This window comes from Anas platyrhynchos, chromosome 3 (genome assembly GCF_047663525.1).
Source record: "Anas platyrhynchos isolate ZD024472 breed Pekin duck chromosome 3, IASCAAS_PekinDuck_T2T, whole genome shotgun sequence".
NCBI lineage: Eukaryota > Metazoa > Chordata > Aves > Anseriformes > Anatidae > Anas > Anas platyrhynchos.
The window spans coordinates 75,108,732-75,129,090 of NC_092589.1; the positions used below are offsets into that span (position 1 = coordinate 75,108,732).

Below are 20,359 nucleotides of genomic sequence, written 5' to 3' on the forward strand. Positions count from 1 at the left end.
AGTGTCTTCTGAAAAACAACACGGTTTATTGTTATAATGCATATATTATCATGTACAACTGTAACCCTTCCTACACCTAGCTCAACATTTGAATATTGATCTTTTGGCTCAACATCCTGGCTTGCAACAGCTTGAGCTACGGAAATAGGCAGGAAGAGAAAGCCATCATCTTTTGAGGAAGCAACTCCTGATGCTGTGTGATAGATCTGGGGGTAGAAGCGAGGCAAGCAAAGGCTTTCTTGCTTCTGAGAGTTGAGGGTTTCCGGCTTGTTCTCTTGCTCTGGGGTACTTAGTCTACCACAGCTCCTACATCTGGCATTTCCAGAAGACTGACATTTATGCACACCCTAGCACCCTTGGCTGGAGATGAAATCATGCCCTACAACGTATGGTCCATAGGTGCTGTGTGCTATATGCACTGGTCAGTGCCAGTTGTTTTGTCTTTCCTCCCTTAAGCCACCACCTGTCTTTTGATGAAGAAAATACCCAGTTTTGGAGATCTAATTCTGTTCTCATCGTGTTGGACACACTGAGTCCTGGAGGCATGCCTGTGTATTTGGTATGCTGCAAGTCTGCGGCTGCTGAGCTCATTTAAACACAGATGGATGCTTTAGAGATTTTAACGAGGGCTTTCTAATGAATATATTCAGTAACACTTCTCAGAGGCTTGTAACTTAGACTTAGATGGCTCTGCACAAAGACGAGGAAAGATTATCCCCCTGCCCTAAAGATCCATCTCCATGCCAGCTTTCAAGCCTCTGCTCCAGAACACCAACTGGCAGCTATTTTAGAAAGTTTCCTATTTTTTTGACTCCATTAATGAAGCCCTCTGGTTTTACCCCAGTCCTGTGAAAACCTGGACTGCTGCTAAACCTTCCAAAAGACCGGCCAGCCTGAATAAAGGAGCAAATATGGAAAACTTTGTCCCTAATGATTATAGTCCAATAAAGTCATAAAACTGTCTAAAAGTTCCAATAGTGCAAAACTCTCAGTCTTTATTGTTATTCTTCTTATTATTAAAATCTAGCAGTATCTTGCTGCTCCTGCTATGAGCAGTTCATATTAGTTTGGTGGTTTGTTATAGCAAAGTTAGCAAGTATCAAAAAGAAGGTCATTTTAGAAAGCACATCTCAGACTGGTCTTTATTCTCCTTCATTGTCTGACAATGTGTGAATTTTTAACTGTATAAAACTCTAAGAGGAAGCTGCGTCCAGCTCTCCTCAGGTACTTAAAGTACCATCTAATCATCTCTTGCAGATTGTCGATAGTGAAGAAATGCCTAAGCCACCAAATGCCAGGGATGGAATGCCAGGCTCCCCTATTTCTTGCAGTCTCTCCGTAAGTACTTGCTCCTGTTGGAAAAAACATACTAGGTCACAGGGACCTCATTTCACATGACAGTTTTTATATAAGAGAACAAAAACCATGGTGGTCTTTGCAGTCCCCTGAAGTTAAGAGCTGTTTCGGACAGCACTGGAAAGAGAAACTAAACGTGCAACAGAATCTCTGGGAAGATGGGAAAAAGCAAACAGCCAAGAAAATACCCTACACTTGAAAAATGGCAGAAGGAATAATATATACTGGAAAGAAATTCTTATGATCTAAAATTAGGTGAAAGACAGAGAGGAGGAGATGCTCACATTTAAACTCCAAAATGCCACGCTCATGTAAGATCCTTTTGCAAGGCTGCATTTTAAAGAAACGTGCATGAAAGCAATGCTACTTCTGCATGACTTCCCTGCCAGTTTGCTCTTTAGAAAAGGGCAGAACTGTAAACACCGTCTACCTAGAAGAGAAACAGGAAAGTTCAGCCCTGTGACAGTTGGGTGCTGACACCATTTTGTCGGAGGGAACAGCTCTCCAAGCTTTTCACCCCCTCTCCACACAGCTGCTTTCTCTCTCACTTCCTTTGCCCCGTTTCACGCCAGTGCCCCTCGATGCTACAGCAGGGCCTGAAGCGGGTCTCCGTGGGACAGATGTCTCCTGGGGCTCACAGGGGGGCACAGACAAGAGCAGGAGTGGAAGTGCCCCTTTCTGAAGGGCTCTCCCCATCCTCCTTTGCCCCCCTGTCTTCTAAGTGCAGGTTTTATGAGCTTCTCTAGTTTCCTACCAGGTTGGGGCTCTCCTTCACAGCCTGTACCACCCTGATTATTCAAGTATCCGTCACAAAAATCTGCTCAGCTCAAGCCATCAAAGGATTTTCTACAAAAATTAAATTATACACTCGAGTACGATTTATCCAGCGGGGATGGAATTTGATATAATCTGGAGTTTGAAGTGATGTTGTATCATGTAACTTTTGTTCTTCCAGTAGCTCCGCTAGTCCTGCTAACTTCAGTCTAAATGCTCCCAACAGCACACCACGGTGCCATGGCCCCTAACAGCTGTCGGTGCAGACCATAAACTTTTAAAGATGTCATGGTATGCAAGAAAGACGTATGATCTTTTTATAATCTAACTTCAGATCATCTGCAGAATGTCTTCAGATATTAAATCCATTTTCTGACTCAGACACAAGCTAATTTTAAGTGACAGTTCATCAGGGAAGCATTTTATTATTTGACTATAGCCCCCTGCCTCAAGTGGCTGTGTTTCAGCTGGAGGTTTAGAAGTATGTTTTCCTCTGTTTGAAAATATGCTTTCTGTCATGTCTAAAAGTTACTGGCAAATACCACTTATTACATCTTAACACAAAACCACTTATTTTCTTGTTGCCTCTCTCTAGTAGACGTCTACATTGGAAAAAGTTTTTGAAGCGTTGCATCTGTGCTGCAGTGCTCGTTACTGTATAGCCAACAGAGCTAGAATTATGTGGCTACCTCACTAGCCATATTCCTAGAACAAAATTCAGCATTACAGTCTTTTCAGGGGCAATGTTTCAGTAAGCTCCCTCATTTCCAACAGCTCTCAACTCCCTTCCTCACACTTTACTTGCAGGGCCACGCTGTAAAACAAGTCAGTGAAATATCTCACATCAAAAACAAAATCTCACAACATACAACTTACTGCAAGTTTATGTCCAAACCACTTGCTGGTACAGTTCACCCGTGCCAGATAGCATCCCCGCCACAAGTGTGATGTTAGTAGAGGGTAGCATAGGACTGAAACTTCAATAACTGAATTGGGAGATAGAGCTACACCCTTAATTACTGCTTTCTTGTACCTTCTTGCTTGATTTTCTTGTTTCCATTTTGTTGTTAATAATTCAAACAAGAAAAAAGTTTGTCATCCTCCTCCCTCTCCAAAATGTTCCACTTGAACTAAGTACCAATCCAAGTGGATACAACATTACAGGCACTCTGCTGAAGAAGTATCCAGATCTGAGTTTCCATGAGAAATATTTCCAGATACTCAGTAATACCTCCAGGTTCCAAAGATAACCCTAGCTTCTAGTCCTGTGAACATAACTCATCTTTTAATGTGGTTCCAAAGATCTGCAGATAAAAATTACTTAAATACAGACCACGGTAAGGAATATTTTCCCAGCTATTTGTAAAAAAAATGTTTGTTTTAGGTCACATACAAACATTGAAGTGTTTGAAAAAAAAAATAATAAAAGAAAATCATACTTTTCTTGCCCCTCTTCCAAACCTTATTTTGAGATGGCTGGCTAGGTTCTGATTTCATTTATTCTACTCTAAATCAAGATTTCATGGACTTGTCTATGAGTTACAGAGCAGCTGATTAAGGCGTGAATTCAGAGTGCTTTATCTTTTTCACATCAGCTCCCGGCGCTCATTCTTGGAGAGCAGCACAAAATACTTTTGAGTGAGCTCACTGTCAAAGCCAAGCAAAATGCACTGTGTTCAGCATGTCTTAAGGGTTCCTAGGAAGGGAGGGAGCTGCAGCCTGTCCTAACACACTGCTGCACATCCAACCCCTGGCTGCCTTAGGTAGACAAGCCCCAAGAGCTGCCACCTCACATTTACGCTGCAATCCATGAGCTCTGAACCTGGCACTTGCCAGACTTGAACCCCGACTGGGTTTTGTTCAGATGCTTCCCCTCCAGCCCAGATTAGTCTTGGTATCGTGAAAAAACTATACAGAAGACACATGGATATTACAAAAGCTTACAGTAAGGTCTGGGAACCTGAGGCCAGCAGGCTGCTTATGGCCACAGTTTCATTTCATGCAGGCTGCAGAGAATTTCCCTTCTCCATCCCGGTACGTGTCAACGTGCAGGCTGAGAAATATGCCTCAGCGGCCTGTATAGCTGTCAGCAATTACAGACCTTTCCCCTGCCTTGTTATAAACTTCATGTGGCCAACAGCAATGTTGAGGGGGAACTATTAACATAGCTAGGTCCCCACAGCAACAACGTGCTGTAAATTACAGAGAGACCGAGTCTATTGGGGAAATACCACAAAACCTACCAACCAGCAGTATTTGGTAACCTCAGTGTCATGGCTTTATATTCCCTCCCTTCACACACTGCTGCTTTTCCCTTTCTTTTTCCCTCCTTTGATTTCTCTAACCACTTCTGCCATTCTTGCCTTCTACCCTAAATCCTGCCCACACCATTAACAACCATGGGAGCCATTTAACAGGAGCCACTTCAAACCATGCAGCCAGGCTGGGCCTGCACGCTGTTACACTGATCACGTGGAACAGAGAGAAACACCAGAACACGGAATTAACTTTTTATAAATGGAGGTGGTTTTCATAGCAGAATAGAAATCTTAAAGAAATTTTCCATTACACACGTTGGAGATGCACTTTGTTATTGGCTAGGCATTCAATTAAAATTATTTTCCTTGAGGCAAAGACACTGCTCCTCATCAGCTGATAACATCAGCGCTACCTCAGGGAGTTCGAATTTCAGGCTTCTTTGGTGTCTTACCAACTTGAGCATAAAAACTTTTAAGGCAGAAGTGAGTTTTTCCCCTTCTTTTCATATTCAAATTCATTGAGTGTAATTTTTATTTTTTTCCTTCTTTAAGGGCAGGTGAACATGAAAGGGTACATTGTCTCATGGATTACCCCTCAATGATGTTTTCTGGGATATATCTGTTCAATTTTGTCTATGCTTTAGCTGTGAAAAGATGTCACCAAAAGCAGAATTCATCTCACCTAACATTAGAGACTTGTAAAGGAAGTATCTACAGCATTGGAGCTAGGATCCTTTTGTAATCCATGAAGAGAAACAACAACAAGGCAAGACTCATCCCATATATTTTAGATGCTTACCTTGGATGAGTTACATTCTGAAAGTATTGCTTCCTCTGCAATTTGTTCAAATCCCTCTCTCCTTAATATATTCTCCTTAATAATATCTCCTACATATTATTTTTCCTGGTCTATTTACAACCTATTGAAAATTTGCAGTTTTTGAAGTAGGGATTGTCTTCCTTCATATATACATGTGCAACAAATAGAACAACAGTATCACGACTGCATGACTGCTGCTTTTATTTACTGCCATGGTACAAAACATCAATAATGATAATGCTATGAATATTGGAAGCCTATCTTCAAAAACAACAACCAAAAAAAAAAGGAAGAAGAAGAAAAAGGTTTCACAGCCACTGCATGCAACACAATGCTGAGAGGTCAGATATGGTGACCAACTAAATAGAAAGCTTTGTCCTGCTTACAAAGTCTCCCCTTGTTATGGTTATGGACTCTGATCTGTTACACAGCAATAAATTTTATTCATGGTATTTAGCTTTTACAAAGAAGGTGAAAGAAGGACAACTATCATGTTGTTTCCAGCCCTTAATTAAAAATAAATGAATAAATAAATCAGGGGGAAAGAGAAAAACGGGGGAAAGAGAAACAGGCTTTTTAATAGATGTGGGTACAAGTGGAGTTCACCTGCATCAAGCAAAGGCTTCTGATCCTGTTTCTAGAGATTGGGCTGGGCTTCCAATTCAGGTGACCCCCTCCTTCCCAAGCTATTATTTGTTTCTGAATGTGCAATGGAAAAGAGCTACCTCTAAGTCATGCTGTAAATCCAACACTGCAGGGGAAACTCAGCTGTTGGGATCTTCTACGTATTCACAAGCTATGTATTCCCCCTGATATCAATCATGACAGCTATTGGGCTGGGAAATGCCGTGAGGAAAAGAGATTCAGGTAAAGATGAGACACACTGAAACACCAGAGTTTTGGGGCAGGAAGGCTGTCCTTGGGGAACCAGGTATAGGTAACTTCACAGTGAAAAGGAATATGGAACTTCTTCAAGCCATCAGGGGCAGAAAGTCAGATTGATGCACTTGTGTAAATAAGTGCATCTCTGGTCATTAAACTGTAATTGGTAAAATTTTATTACAACGCTTGTTCAGACTACCAGCCATTACGACTTTCAGAAACTCTTGATATCCTTTTCTTTTTTGAGTAAAAACAATTCATCAAATAACACACACACATCTCATAACTACTACTTTCAACCTTAACTGCAGTACCTATACTTTTTTCTCTACAGAACTACCGATGCACAATTTAAAACCCCACCACACACAATAGTCTCTTTAGCATGCACAATTCTCAACTAAACATGACATTACTTCATCTGTATTCAGACTGACCTGTCTTCTCAGTCTAATAGCAGTGTTTTCAAAACAGCATTACATTCCTTTGCAGACTCCCTCTAATTCAATGAAACCTTCTCAAGGAAAACCAATCAAGTGGGTGATTTATGTAGCTGTATAGGTACAGCTTAATAACCTTAATCAAATCACTAGGCTGAATGTAAAAGCCAAATTTACATAGAAGGGCTTCCTTTCACAAATGAATAAATGCTGAAAACATAACTTCAAGAAAAACTTGCAAATAAAAAAAAGAAAAAAAGAAAAAGGCAAAGTAAGGTAATTACCTATCTCCCTTTGGTTTTCTTTTTTGTACTGTCTTCCCTTTGGGTCGTCTTTCACTTCCTAAACAGGGGCTCCCACCAGGGCCTGTTACCCGTATTGATTCAAGGCCTTTGGAAGATTTCTTAAAAGTAAATTCCACTGGTTCTCCTTCTTTTAGGCTTCTAAATCCTTCCATGTAAAGCTTGCTCTGTAAATAGGAAAAATACTCTTGGTTACCATTGCCTTCAAAACAATATTTACATTCATAATCAACAGGACAAATTTTCTCCTGCCTACTATCCTGGAATACATGCAGGTTGAACAACAGTTTCCTCTACGTGAGCTAGTGGATGATACTGCAAATTATAGTCCCAGATACACTGAAAACACTATTCAGCGCTAAACAAGTAACAAGAAATTTTTTTCAGTACAAACAAAACTGAAACGGTATTTTCCTTTTCTGTGTTGAATGCTGTTGAGCTAAAAAGGCAGAGAAAATGCTGCATCCTTAAAATCCTAAGGCAGCTGTAAGTGAATAGGCTCTTTTAATGAAACGGAAAGGGAGCAACTGTTCACTTCAGAGATAATTCATTTTATGATCAAAATTATCATCATTTGTGTTCTTTATATCTGTGATACAGCTCTGCCCATCTGAAAACAAATCACATATACAATGAACACCAAAGGCAGGAGGAAGGCATTCTGGGCAACAAATTGGCCAACTGAAAAGGGCAATTCAAATATCCCTACTGAGCTGCTAAATTTCTGTTCACTACCCAAAAATCTTACCTAGTTATCATGATACAGGTATAGATTTGTATTTTCATTCACAGAAAAGGAAATCATCGTCACCAGAACAAGTGAAATAAATACTAATACATCTTCTGAAACTATACTGCAGCAAAATCTTGGACGAGCTGTAATCAACAGGAGCTCACCACGGATTTTAATGTAAAGAAAAATTTCCCCTCAGTTCCTATAAATTACGTATAGTAATAAATCTATATCCCAGGACCCACGTGATGAATTAAATAAAATGATCATCAAGTTAAGTTAGACAATTTATTTTATGGGAAAAAACAGTAGACACTGGATGCACTACACATTTATTTTAGAAGTTACACATTACGTGAGTGAGATCAGAATTTGCACATTACATGAGTGAGTTCAGAAGTTACACATTACATGAGTGAGATCAACTGGATTTACAGAGAATATTGCCAAATCCCTGTCCATTTCCAAATACTTTCTTCTTTTTTTTTTTTCTTTTTTTTTTTTTTTCTTTTTTTTTTTTGGCACAAGAATTATGAAACACGTCATCTTCTTTTGCTCTTGAACTCTTAATAGCAAGAAAATTTATCTGGATTGATTCTTACTCAGCTTTCCAGCACTCATACGTTTGAATCGTGGAGAAAAGGAGGGAGCCTTCACTGCAGGTACTGTCCCACTCAATTACACGTCAAAACAAGCCAAGTGACACTAAACTGTGTAAGTCACATCTATTCCCCCCAAGTCCAACTAGGGAATGTCTTGAAGTCAGGCTGCAATCCCTGACACGGACACCCTGTATCCATGTTATGGGCACGGGAGGTCTGCAGCACCATGACACGGTTTCTGAGGCAGTTTGAGCTCAAGCTGCCTTACAAATCTCAACCCAGATGTTCAGGGCCATTGCCCTGGTGTCTGCATGGCAGTCTCTCAGAGACAAAAGGGGCTGAGAACAGAAGTTACACAGGCTATATCAAGAGGTTCCTTCCAACCTAGACTCTTCTGTGATTCAGAAGTCTTAATCTGCAGCTGAATTACATCCAGTAAGGCTGGAAAACAGGATTCCTCTTCCTCATCCTCCAGCAGAGTTACCTTGGGGAACTTGGGTCAACTTCTCTCCATCCCAAGAGATTTCCCTCTTGGGACATCTCTACAAAGTCCATTTCCCATAGCACTAGTAGACTAAATTAAATATTTCTAATTAAATATTACAAAGTAATTGGGAATATTTATTTTAATGAAACCATGTCAAAGCACACACACATCTTCACTTCAAAAAACCCATGTACCAGACCAGCTCACAGTCTACCCAGCAGCAACTGTTCGTAATATGAAATTAAGAAGGTTCGCTTGACAGAGGGACACAGTTGCTTATAATTTTTCCAGCAGTCAAATGTAAGCAACAACACAGCTCAACGGGTTAGAGCAAGGCTATTTTTTCCTTACCCAGTTATTTCAAGCAGATAAACACAATCCTGTATTTTTCACTAATACGGAATACGACATAGATATTTCTGTCTTTTTCTTTAATTACAACTTAATGAAGACATAGTCAAGTCTACATTAAGACTTTTTCCTTTCCAAATCTCATGGTTTACAAAACAAACACCAAGAGGTTGACATCTGATATGCACATTACGTCTTCTATTTTACTTCAAAAGAAAGCACTTATCCAACCTCATACTAAAACAAGGTATGTGTTAGTCTTCTTAAATGTTTTTATTTTTTTCACATTTCACTTTTAGCAACGAAACTTTCATTTCCAAACAAAGCACTATACTTTCAAGAGGGTTTTATGGAAAGTATGTTTAAAAGCCAAAATTATGGAACAATCATCGTGCTTTCATAAGTCATGCGTTATGCAAGTGTACATTTTTTTGAATATTTGTTTTTTCAAGCACTTTTTTCAACAGAAAAGGTTAAAAAAACAGTCCAAATGACTTGCCCAGTACCCTCCTTTAATACACCTCAACAGCTTATCAATGCTAATAGATGGATTTGGTGTTCTTTGACTTATTGTGTAAACACATACTATGTTGTCAGTCTGCTCATGGGGAGATACTCTGGGTGCAATAACAATTCAAAATCATCATGAAAAAAATGCTGTTTGAAAACCAGAGGAAAAAAAATCTAGACCCCTTAAGTTAAGAGCTCTTTTCAACTTTTCTGAAGAGTTGGACAAAAAAATGTCTGTAAAGTTGATAATTTAACGTTGGGAGACCTAACTCGGTATTTTCCTCACATTATTTAAACAAATAAAACACACACAATTAAAAGCAGCCAGAGTTTCAAGTCAGTGAACCATTTCTAGAGCCCTGAATGGGGTGTTTGGGCACACTGCCAATGAACAAAGGGAAAAACTTAAAAGCACCATGCTTTTCCCCCTTTCTCTCTTTCAACTGTCACAGACTTTGCTGTTATTTTTACCAGAAGTCAATACAGTGGTTTCAGACAGGAGCTTTTTTTTTTTCTTAAAAAAAAATAATAAAAAATAACAGTGCCAGTTCTCTGTATTTTTTAAAGCCATCCAATTATTTCTTGATGTTTTAGCCTGTAATGTGAAGTCTCACACATCATTGTCACAAGCAACAGCTTGGCCCAGAGAGCTGGCAATTTCTTAAGAGTATTAACAACAACAACAAAAAAAATAAGAACGAAAAACCCATGATAACAAGTTCTTGAAAAGCATTTCTTAGTATGAAGCAAATCCCAAAATATTATGAACTGTATTATCAAGACAATCCCAAAGAAAAATACCATTTCCTCAGTAGTGTCAGGGAGTGCTTGAAACACTCACCCGGCTCTACAAAAGAAAGGAAGTTTGGAATTAAGGCTCATTACAGGGGTCTGATCTCCTCTGATACATGTGCATTACTTTTATTAACCTGTCTAGAGGGATGGGAGAACAGGTTCCCAGTAAGCACCTCCTCTGTGCTTCTTTGTCATTTCGAGCTGGGGTTGCAAAGAACTGCTGTTGTAGGCATGAAATTCTTGGGGGGGTGTCAGCGGTGGCGTTATTCAGTGGCATTTCGGCTTAGATCATTTATTTTCTCTATCTCTCATTTCTGCCCCTTTTTATCTAGTGATTGATTGATTGCTCGGTACAATGACCAGATGCCACCAGTACGCTGGGTTTCACAAAGTAAGAAAACGGCTTTCCCTCCAAAATTATCTACAATTAAATCCAGACATGAAGAAAAGCATATCCTGAAGCCCCGCCAGGCTAAAGACTTTAAGAAATTCTCTCCAAAACATCCTTGCCCAGTGTCATCAACCTCTGGAGTGCTTCTGAATCTTCTATCGCACAGAGTAAGACGAGACAGAGGTGAAACATTTTACACGGGACCTACACCAGTGCTCTCACCCACACTTGCTCAAGAACAGAATTGCTGTACAACGTAAATCTTAGGGGAAGTGCTGTGAAACAACGTAAATTGCATGATACAAGGGCTGCTGCAAGAGTACACCAAAAAGTTCACTTTAGGAGGTTTGTGAAGTTAATACATTTTTGCAGAGGGCATGCTAAAGCAAACAAGAAGTCCATTACACAGAACGACAGCCTCTCGAAGAGCAACGTGTAGCTCTGCATTTACACAGAAACCAAAGGCCACGCGCCCATGCGACAACCTAACCTCTCGCCACTGCTCCCTCCCATCCCTTGCTCCTGCTGACCTCAAAGGCTTTTTCCTGCTCCTAGAGGCTTATCTTACACCAAATCTGGCACTTCTCAGTCCTCCCCATAAGCCAATTTAACCCACTAATCTGACAGGAAACAAACTCAGTTTAAAAAAAAAAAAAAAAAAAAGAGGGGAGGGGGAGGGTAAGAGGAAGAGGAAATGGGGATAGATTTCTGTTTTTCCAGTGAGCTAAATCTGTTCACAGAATGGTTCAATGAGCTCCAGGGCACACATAGTGGAAACTGCAGCTATTGAAATTAGAATGTGCTTCTTAGTATTTTGTGAAAGAAAAAAAAAAAAAGAAAAAAAAAGTGGTACTAGTTACAGTAATTCACAGTTTGATTACAAAGAATACTTCAAAGCTTACTCTAAAAATAGAGCTATGAAGAAGTCCTTGCATTTCTCAAAGATTTGCCTTCCAGGTGTTAGTCACTGAAAAGCCACATATACTACATGCATACAACATTTACTAGATGGGTAACCTAATTCAAGCAACTTCACAGTATGGAAAGAACTGATACTTAGGCAGGTACTGCAGTGCAGCTGGTACACTGCAATTTCACATCCCTATTTACTTGGAATTTGTTTCTGTCTTGAATTTCCACCTCAACTGCAGTCATTTTCATAACCTCATGCCCATTCATCATCCTGTCACTGTGCCCGTACTGTTACTCTTCTTACTGTGAAGTATGCAAAGGTATTTATTTAGCTTTGGAACAAAAGGCTCTCTAACTCAAAACCACCCTCCCTGTACAAGAGATGAACTACTTCCTCCCTTTTCTTACACTTTACTAAATAAACCTTTACTAACGGCTTTAACTTAACAACTTTATAAATTCTAAATCACTTAACACATTCAGGTCTTGTTCCTCTATGACCTCTGAGAAGTGAGTGTTTTTTGATTATGTATTCTTCCTTCCTTTCACAGTACCTTTTCACATAGAAAGAGCTATGTGATTTCCCACAACTCTCCACCTTTTTCTTCACTTGAGATTCAAGTTAAATCTTTTCTCCATTTAAGCCTCCAGTACTTCAGCTCACCTAAGCCCACTTGCCAGCTCTACTAGTTTAACAAAAATTAGACCTTAAAATATTAAGCTGTTGACTTTTTATCTTCAGTTTTAAATCAAATTAACCCAGTCTATGTTTTATCTTGATTTATTTTTTTTTATTAAATCAGTTTTACTATAATTTCATCAATTCTTTGCAAGTCCAAAATGACATGCCTCCTATTCTGAATTACTGTTTGGAGAAGAAAAGCATTGCCTATCATGTCCAGAAACAGAACATAATTCTAATACCACTTGTGCTTCGATATTAATCTAGCCTAATACACAGCCTAACTATAATGTTACTATTCCAATTAGCATTTCTATCTCATAGTAGTATTACTATACTATCTGTATATAAATCCTAAACCAGAAGTCTACTACAGGTCTGCTATAATTACTTCCCAAAGTGATTTGCACCAAACATATTCTATTGTATCCACGATTGTTTATTTCTTTCCACAGTGCCACTTCATTCATGACAATTTGCTAATTTTCTGCGTAATTTTCAGTATTTGTGTTCAGGCCATGAATGCTATTTGACCGTGTTTCCGCTGCCTCTATATCTGGTTACACATTCAGCACCAGCTGTTCTAGTTTTGTATACTAATGAAAAGAATCTGGATAATAAACATCTCATTTGCTTCTCCCTGACCTCACCCAGCTCTCTAGCTATAATAAGTATAATTTTCTGGTACAGCATAGCACCCACACAACTAGTTTTCTACTAGTTTTTGCCTTTCCTCTGCTCAGGACATTTGTGCTAGGACGTGTGCAGTTCTCTTTAACCCCATATTCCTTCCCCTGTGCTCTAACACCAGGCATGACAACTGAGCCAGCCTCCTCTCCCATTTCTTGGTGTATGTATATCCTCACCAGTCACAGTAGGCACAAGATAACAGTTTTAGGACGCAGTTCAGCCGGTTCAAAGGGGTGGCTCCTCCTCCCCACCCTCAGTCACCCACTGACCTGGGAAGAAAACCGTTTACCTGTTCTTGGTAGCGTAAGGCTTTCTGCTGCGTTTCATGTGAATCAGACCTCTGCAGAGTCAGAAAGCCACCAGGACACTTCAAAAGAAACTGCATGAGTGTGCAGCCATGGCATGTAAGGAGGGACTGCCCCACATAGCAGACTTTCGGTGGCATCTTGTCACTTATGTTGCCGCCTTGTCACTTACGTTGCCTCCATGATACCCTGAAACCACGCCATGAATCCTAGAAGCCGGGACATTGAGAAGAGCCTCTTTTCTTGCCTCTTTCCCAGTGGCTGAACACATCCCAGTGCCCTCACTGCTGCCTGGCCGTGCCACTTTCGGGACCCCCACAAGCTCCCTAGCCCTATTGCTGCTCCCTTCACTGACTTGCCGCTGAGCTGCTCCTCGCTGACGTGAGCTGCCCCCATTTTTTTGTTTCTGACACCCCTGTCTGCTGCAGGGCAGCTCTGCTGAAACCCAAAGGATCCTTCCACAAAAATCAGGAACAAGTCAACATGACCATCCAGGCAGATCATCCTCTTTTTATTTTCATTAGAATTTTCATTAGAAGGAGGTTCTGATTTTGTGGGTTTTGTTTGGTTTTGTGTCTTTTGAGTTTTACTTCTCACATGAAACAAGGGCCTGAGGTCCAGATTAGCAAGGTCTCCAAGACACCCTGATAGGCAATTAATTTTAGGTAAGTGTCAAGTGCAGACTTGGGAGAAAGCCAGTATGGCCAGTCCGTGGGCACACTGTACCTAAACTCTAAAAAACTCATGGCAATGGTGACCTCTGCATACTTTTTTAGTGACCACCGGGGCAGAGTATTTTTCAAGCCTTCTTCCTGCTAAAAACCCAAGCCTTCCAGGGAGAGGTCAAGACAGGCAGTTCTTGCAGTTTTATTTCTATTATCAGAAGAAAGGAAGTGTCACACCAAGCTTGGTTCTCTCATTTCTTCCACAAGGGATATAAATGCACCAAAACCCGCATGGCAACTGAGCCTTCTCCTTCTTGGCATCTGTCGCGTGAGTTTAATTGTGAGGGATAGCACACAACACAGCTACTACTCACTTGTAAAAACACACTGCACGTGGTGCAGTGTCCCCTAACAGATCTAAAAATCAGCCGATTTCAATGTAGAGTCCCATAAACAGAGATGGAACAACAAGAGCATGGGAAGGCACAATCTCCAGCCCACATAATTTGCTGTGTTTTCCACGTACTGAGAATTTACTCTGGTAGAAAGCACAGTCAATGGTAGAGTTATTTCACTTAAAACCAAACCACAGTTTCCTCCAGATTTACTACACCTTTCTAGTGTCGTTAACCGTGTTTTCAGAAGCAACTGCAGCACCTCAATTTTCCATGCCTGCCCTACTATGGCTGCAGCCTTCGTACCTCTGCTTCTCTACACACACCCCCCCGTGCACAGGAACGACAATCCCTGCATCAGGAAATGTTTTAGCTATATAAAGCTTTCCTATCCACCTCCCTTACCACCTCTGATCATCCCAAGAGACTACATATAATTAAAAAAAAATTAGGCCCAGACTGTGCTCTGCTAATTCAGGTGTAGCAGGATATCTCTCCGCACAAGCACCGTCCCCTTTTCCTGCACAGAAGTGGCCTGGAAAAGAGCCATGTTTTCCTACTGCAAACCCCTAACATCGATCTCTGGGAAGCCGTCCTTAACCTTTAAAATGCATACCAGTATTGAAAAATAATATGAGGAAAACACAAATCCACCTTTTTGCGTCTTACCGTTACGTGAGAAAGTTGAGTGGTTCACTTCTCAGTGCAAACAGAAGCATGCTGGCAGGTACAGCAGCCATGGGATGACATATGCAAAAAGGCATTTCGGACACATGATTTGGCACGTTAGCACAGAGGGAGTCCTGAACCTGGATACGCCAGTTCAGCTCACCCTGTTCTCTTGGCAAAGCATACCCTGATTATACTGATTTGTCTCCTTCTTCCAGAAGCATGGTCTAACGGGCAGCTTCCAAGAACCGAGGGACATCAGGCCATGAGGAGAGGCTGGGTCACGTTGGTGGGTACCAGCTAATACATGCCCTGGGCAGAAAGGGTCTTACCACTGAACGGTGAGCTGGGGTAGGCCGGAGGGAGTGGGAAAGGATGGAGCTAAGTGAGAGGAACATGGCTGGACTGTGCTGGCACGTTCCTGTTACACTGCTGACCATGTCAACATATTGATATGGTCAAGAGGCAGGGGCACAGGGCGGTGGAAGGCCAAGGCCCCGATGAGAGATGATGGCCCACAAGGAGTGAGCTGTGGCATCAGCCTGGCTGAAGGTTCAAGCTCAAAAAAGAAGTGGCTGACTATTACAGAGGCTACAGGGTGTCAAAGCTGCTGAAGAGCAAACTGCCCTCTCTTCCCAGGCTGTGAAAACATAGGAGTAGCTCAAGTCCTGGAAGCAGGAAGAGGGTTTACAGCCCAGTCCTGATGTGGACTGTGCAAGCAGTCCACCCCTGCTACCTCCTCCTTCGCCTTCTTGTCCCCCAGTCAGCTCCAGCTACCCTTGGGCTGGAGCCCAGAGAATCAGAGAAATGTCCTCACTGCTCCTGGGTCCTGTGCTGAGCAATAGAGCCTGCAATCTTCACATGGTGCTGTGGTGCCAACCTTGTGGTCCTCGCCTCAGAAACCCGACATCCCTGCCAAGGAGGATGCTTTCTTAAAGCCACCATCAGCTACACTAGCGTAAAGCCCCTCCACGCTTCCTTCCATCACCTCTTCTAACTTCAGAGAGAAAAAAAAGGCACTGTGAAAAGTGAAAAGCCACTGTGAAAAAAAATGAAAGAAAAAAGCCACTTTTGAAAGCTACTGTGAGCAGGGGACCCAGGGAGTAAGTGAACACTGATTACAGTTTAGCCAACTGGGAGTAACTATGCCTTGAGCAATGCAAAGATAAAAATCCATTGTCCTGTAAACAGGAACCTCTCTCAAACTATTCTCAAGCATTTGGGCAAACATTGTTCTTACTTTTATAGTGCAGATGTCCTTGGCACCCACCGAGGACTCACCCTGCACCATGCAAGGTCCTGCACAAATTATACAGGCATGGCTTATCAATGGGCGACACAAAGATGTTGCTAAAATATTTGGAGGTCAGAATGTACGTTTACAATTTATTTTTATTCAATTAAATTAAAATGCCAATATACAAATGAAACAAAAATAAAATACTGTTTAGAATATTTATTTACTAAAAATCTAAGTCGCCAACAAGACTTTATACATACAAAAGTAATACAAGTATCTGACAAAACTGGTGGGGCTGGAATGTAAGTGCTCATAAAGCTGGGAGATGATAAATAGGCTGAATTTTTTAGTTGGGTTGTTTTTTGTTTTTGAAAGTTACTTTCACAACATTACCTATACTGTAAAATAAAGTACTTTTTCATTTGTTATAAAAGCAAACTTAAGCAGCAGCACTTATTACTTAACAATTCCTGATGCTGGATTCAAGTTTTCTAGTATACCTTTTTTTTTTTTTTTTTTTTTTGTTATGGTTAATCCTCCTCAGCTCTTCTTGTAAAGCAAATCATACGTTTACTAACCTTTTGTGTTTTTAATCAAGTACTTTCCATAGTATTCTATCAGTTTTAGCAACTTACAGATCCAGTCAAGTATTTCTTAACTAGATACTGTTTTATCGGACACACAAATGTTGATTGGGTCCTTCAGATACATGTTTGAATACAAGAACAGTTGTGTTGGAGGAAGTACGAGCATAAATTTATTTTACACTTCCAACCTTTATAACTTTTGTAGGAGAGAGTGGTAGATCATCTAAATACATCACAGGTAAGGTACTAGGAAGCAGTGAAGCTAGGAATAACCATCTAACTGTCTGGACCTAACAGAAACTGAGTGGACGACTTCAAACCATATTAATTTTAGAAATACATAGTAGTGGAAGGAGGTAGTGTGGATGACTGGAAAATTTACTTGAACTTAGCAATGACTTTAAATTAATAGTTTGAAGACTATTTATTTTGTAACTCTACTATGAAATAATTCTCTAAACAGTTGCGTTTTAAAAGCTGATAGAAGTTGTTGGTACACAGATATTTTTGTTACCAATGCATAAGCTATTTTCTTTTAGAGGACACATCTCAGGATTCAACAAAGCACCTCTGAATTTACTATAACATAAATGAGAAAACAGCATTTAAGGCCAATGAAAGATAGATTGAAGTGTTCTTTATTGAAGAGGACAAAAGTTAACTATCAAAGATAAACTGTTTAAATTTATTAGCATAGGTACGGCGGAGGTACTCGGAAATGCTTTAAAAATTTCCTTTTAAAGTAGTATCACTATATAATTATATTTTGTGAAGAAGGAATTGTGAAACTGGAATATCACACACAGACTACATCAACAAAATAACTGTAAGGTTGGCTTCTGCTCAAATTACGCAACACAAGACTACTTAAATATTATTTAAGACTCCAATACTGAGGTGTAAAATTGACAGATTCAATTTTACTAAACTAATCCAGAGAACATAAATGTTTCCTATGGTCTCCTGAAGGAAGGTCAGACCAGTGGCAGTACAAAAACACAAAGGGATTCCTTAAGGACAACTCCTCTCATAATCTGCTAACACAGCTCCCATCAACACTAACAGGGGAAGAGAAGACCCAGAAGTATCAGCCTTTTAACTCTGAATTTGTTTGCTTTTCTAAGTTTGTTACACATCAAACGTAACACATGCATCACGCTAAGAAATAGACAGGTGACTAGTTCTGCTGTAATTATAAAGCAAATATTACAAAACAGAGGTCCTTCCAAATAGAAAATTATGGTTTAACTGCATCATCTAGTAATACCCTTTCAATGTCATGATTTGAGCTGCAGATGCTCGCTCCCCCATTCTTCCTAATATTAAAAGCCTGTTGTTTTGTGGGTACTGGCTCCACGTGCAGCACACGCGGGTCTCCACCACCAGAAGTGCAGATTCTGCTCCAATAACAAAATTCTTGTTTGTGAACAGAGAGAGAACAATGTCCAAGCATCTTCTCTTCTAAAGACTCTTTTCAGGCCAATGTATCACAAAGACCAGGGATACTGGCTTTGCAGTAGTTACATTTTCCTAACTTCTAAGTTTATTTCTATTGCACCCATTGGTAATAACATTAAACAGTTCTTTATTTAAGGATACTATTCTTCTCAGTTCTGGCTGGAGATTTTTCCTTCTAAAAGTAATACATTGTATATGAGGGGAAAAAAAAAACCTGCATAAATATTGAAGTTTTTTTTCACTAGTCTTTTCCACTCACTGCATTAGTGCAGTCTGCTCTCACAGACTGCTTAGCATCAGTGAGCGCTGCCAATCCCCCCACAACAGCTCAGTACCCCAAAAAAACTGTAACCCGCAGTAAGAAAACAAAGAAACAAAACCAGCCTGAAATCTCTACCATCTATATTATGCCTTTATCCTTTATGGGCCCAATAAAAGTTGCCTGCTCCCTAAACTGTTTGCTTTTAATACTGGAAGTAAACAAATTCCAGGCTCCTTTTTTATTGGACTGTTTGAAAGAGAAAGCTCCAAAGGCTAAAACCAGAGGTGCATCACATAGTAACTACGATGCAAGAAGCACAACTGAGTTAGTTGTGAAAAACAACAAATTCTGCATATTATTTCCTTGTTTGCACTATCTTCAGTGACATATCCTACAATCACATGCACACCAACATTTATTTACTGGCTGCTAGGTAAGATGCAAGCATTTGTGGTTGAAAGCATGATGTGTAATGTGGGGGGTGATCATATTATTATTACAAAAAGTGAGATAAAGAAAAAGGGGTTGGGGTTGCAGCTCTAAGTGCAACTTCAGTTTCAGGGGTCTCTAAGCCTTTTCCCCTTGATGGTACCACCTCAGCTTTCCCTTATCACAGTTTATACACATGCCTGTGAGCATGTGTGTGCACATGCAAATGCGTGTAATTTAAAGCCAGCTCCATAACCTGCCTTGATCAAACAGATTAATCAAACAGAGGCCAAACTAAACACGAGGCCACACAAGGTGCACATTAGAAAGTATAATAAAAGGTTAGCTATAAAGCTCTTGCTGACAGAAAAAAATTACTTGTCGGTAACTTGAGTTCTGCGAGTGCCTCTCGCACCCGTGACGCTGAGGGGGCACAGGTACGCTGCCGTGTGTAACCACAAGGCTCCTTCATCCAGGCACTGCCTACGCCTGGATGAGTGTGCCCAGACCCTACACATACTCAAGGGGCCTCCCCTGTACACGAACGTTTCAGGACAGACTTGAGGCATCTCTAGGGACCAGGGGAAGAACGGCGAAGCACAGATATGTGGGCACGGACATGCGCCCACAGGCCTGTAGGCCCTGACACAGCTCTGACCACTTCCCTGCTCCACCATGCAGAGTCCTAGAGTAGCTCTCAGCCCACCAAAAGGCAGCTTGATAAAAAAGAAAGAGGAAGCTACAAGAACCAGAAGAGGCAGAGAAGAAGGAAGGCCACTCGGTGATTACTCAAGCTGTGGTTAAATGAACTCTAACAACACTCTCCTCTGAGCAGGGGTCAGCATCCATTTGTGCAGTCTTCAACTTGCAATTCTAGCAACAAATTGCTGTGGAGATGCAGTGTAGTAAACTTACCAGGGAAAACAGACAAAAAGCTATGCAGGGGAATGACTCAGCTTTTGCTAAGTGGGGTTTGGAAGATGGCAGATGGAATTGTTAACTGAAATAACCCGAAGACCTTGAGTAGGAACATGGTAAATCCTCAGGAGCAACACAGAAAGAGATTTGTTACCTCTGTGATATGCGCACCCAAAAACACCATAACACTTCCCAAAATTATTTTTAACAGCAGCAAGTAGTAGGAAGCAGACTGCTCTCAACACAAGCAGCAATCCCACCTGCACAGCCGTTGCTGCTCCACCCCAGCTAGACCCCTAAAAGCATTGTAAAACAGAAGTAGAGCAGATAAAAGTACCGGTGGTGAGAAAACAGAGTGGATACCAAGCTTTATTTCCACACTCACTTTTAAAACTGAGTGAGATTTTGTTCGCTCAGTCAAAAACCATCTCCACAAAACACAGAAC

General features: G+C 40.7%; 1 protein-coding gene across 7 annotated transcripts in view; it reads right to left on the bottom strand.

Annotated features, from left to right (window-relative positions):
• Window positions 1–20,359, bottom strand: part of LIN28B (lin-28 homolog B) — a 97,501-nt gene that overhangs the window by 37,246 nt on the left and 39,896 nt on the right. For all 7 annotated transcript variants that reach the window (XM_038177478.2, XM_038177475.2, XM_038177480.2 and 4 more), the window contains one exon: window positions 6,815–6,999. In XM_038177478.2, the coding sequence (XP_038033406.1) occupies window positions 6,815–6,999 (185 nt within the window). The remainder of the gene's footprint in view (window positions 1–6,814; window positions 7,000–20,359) is intronic.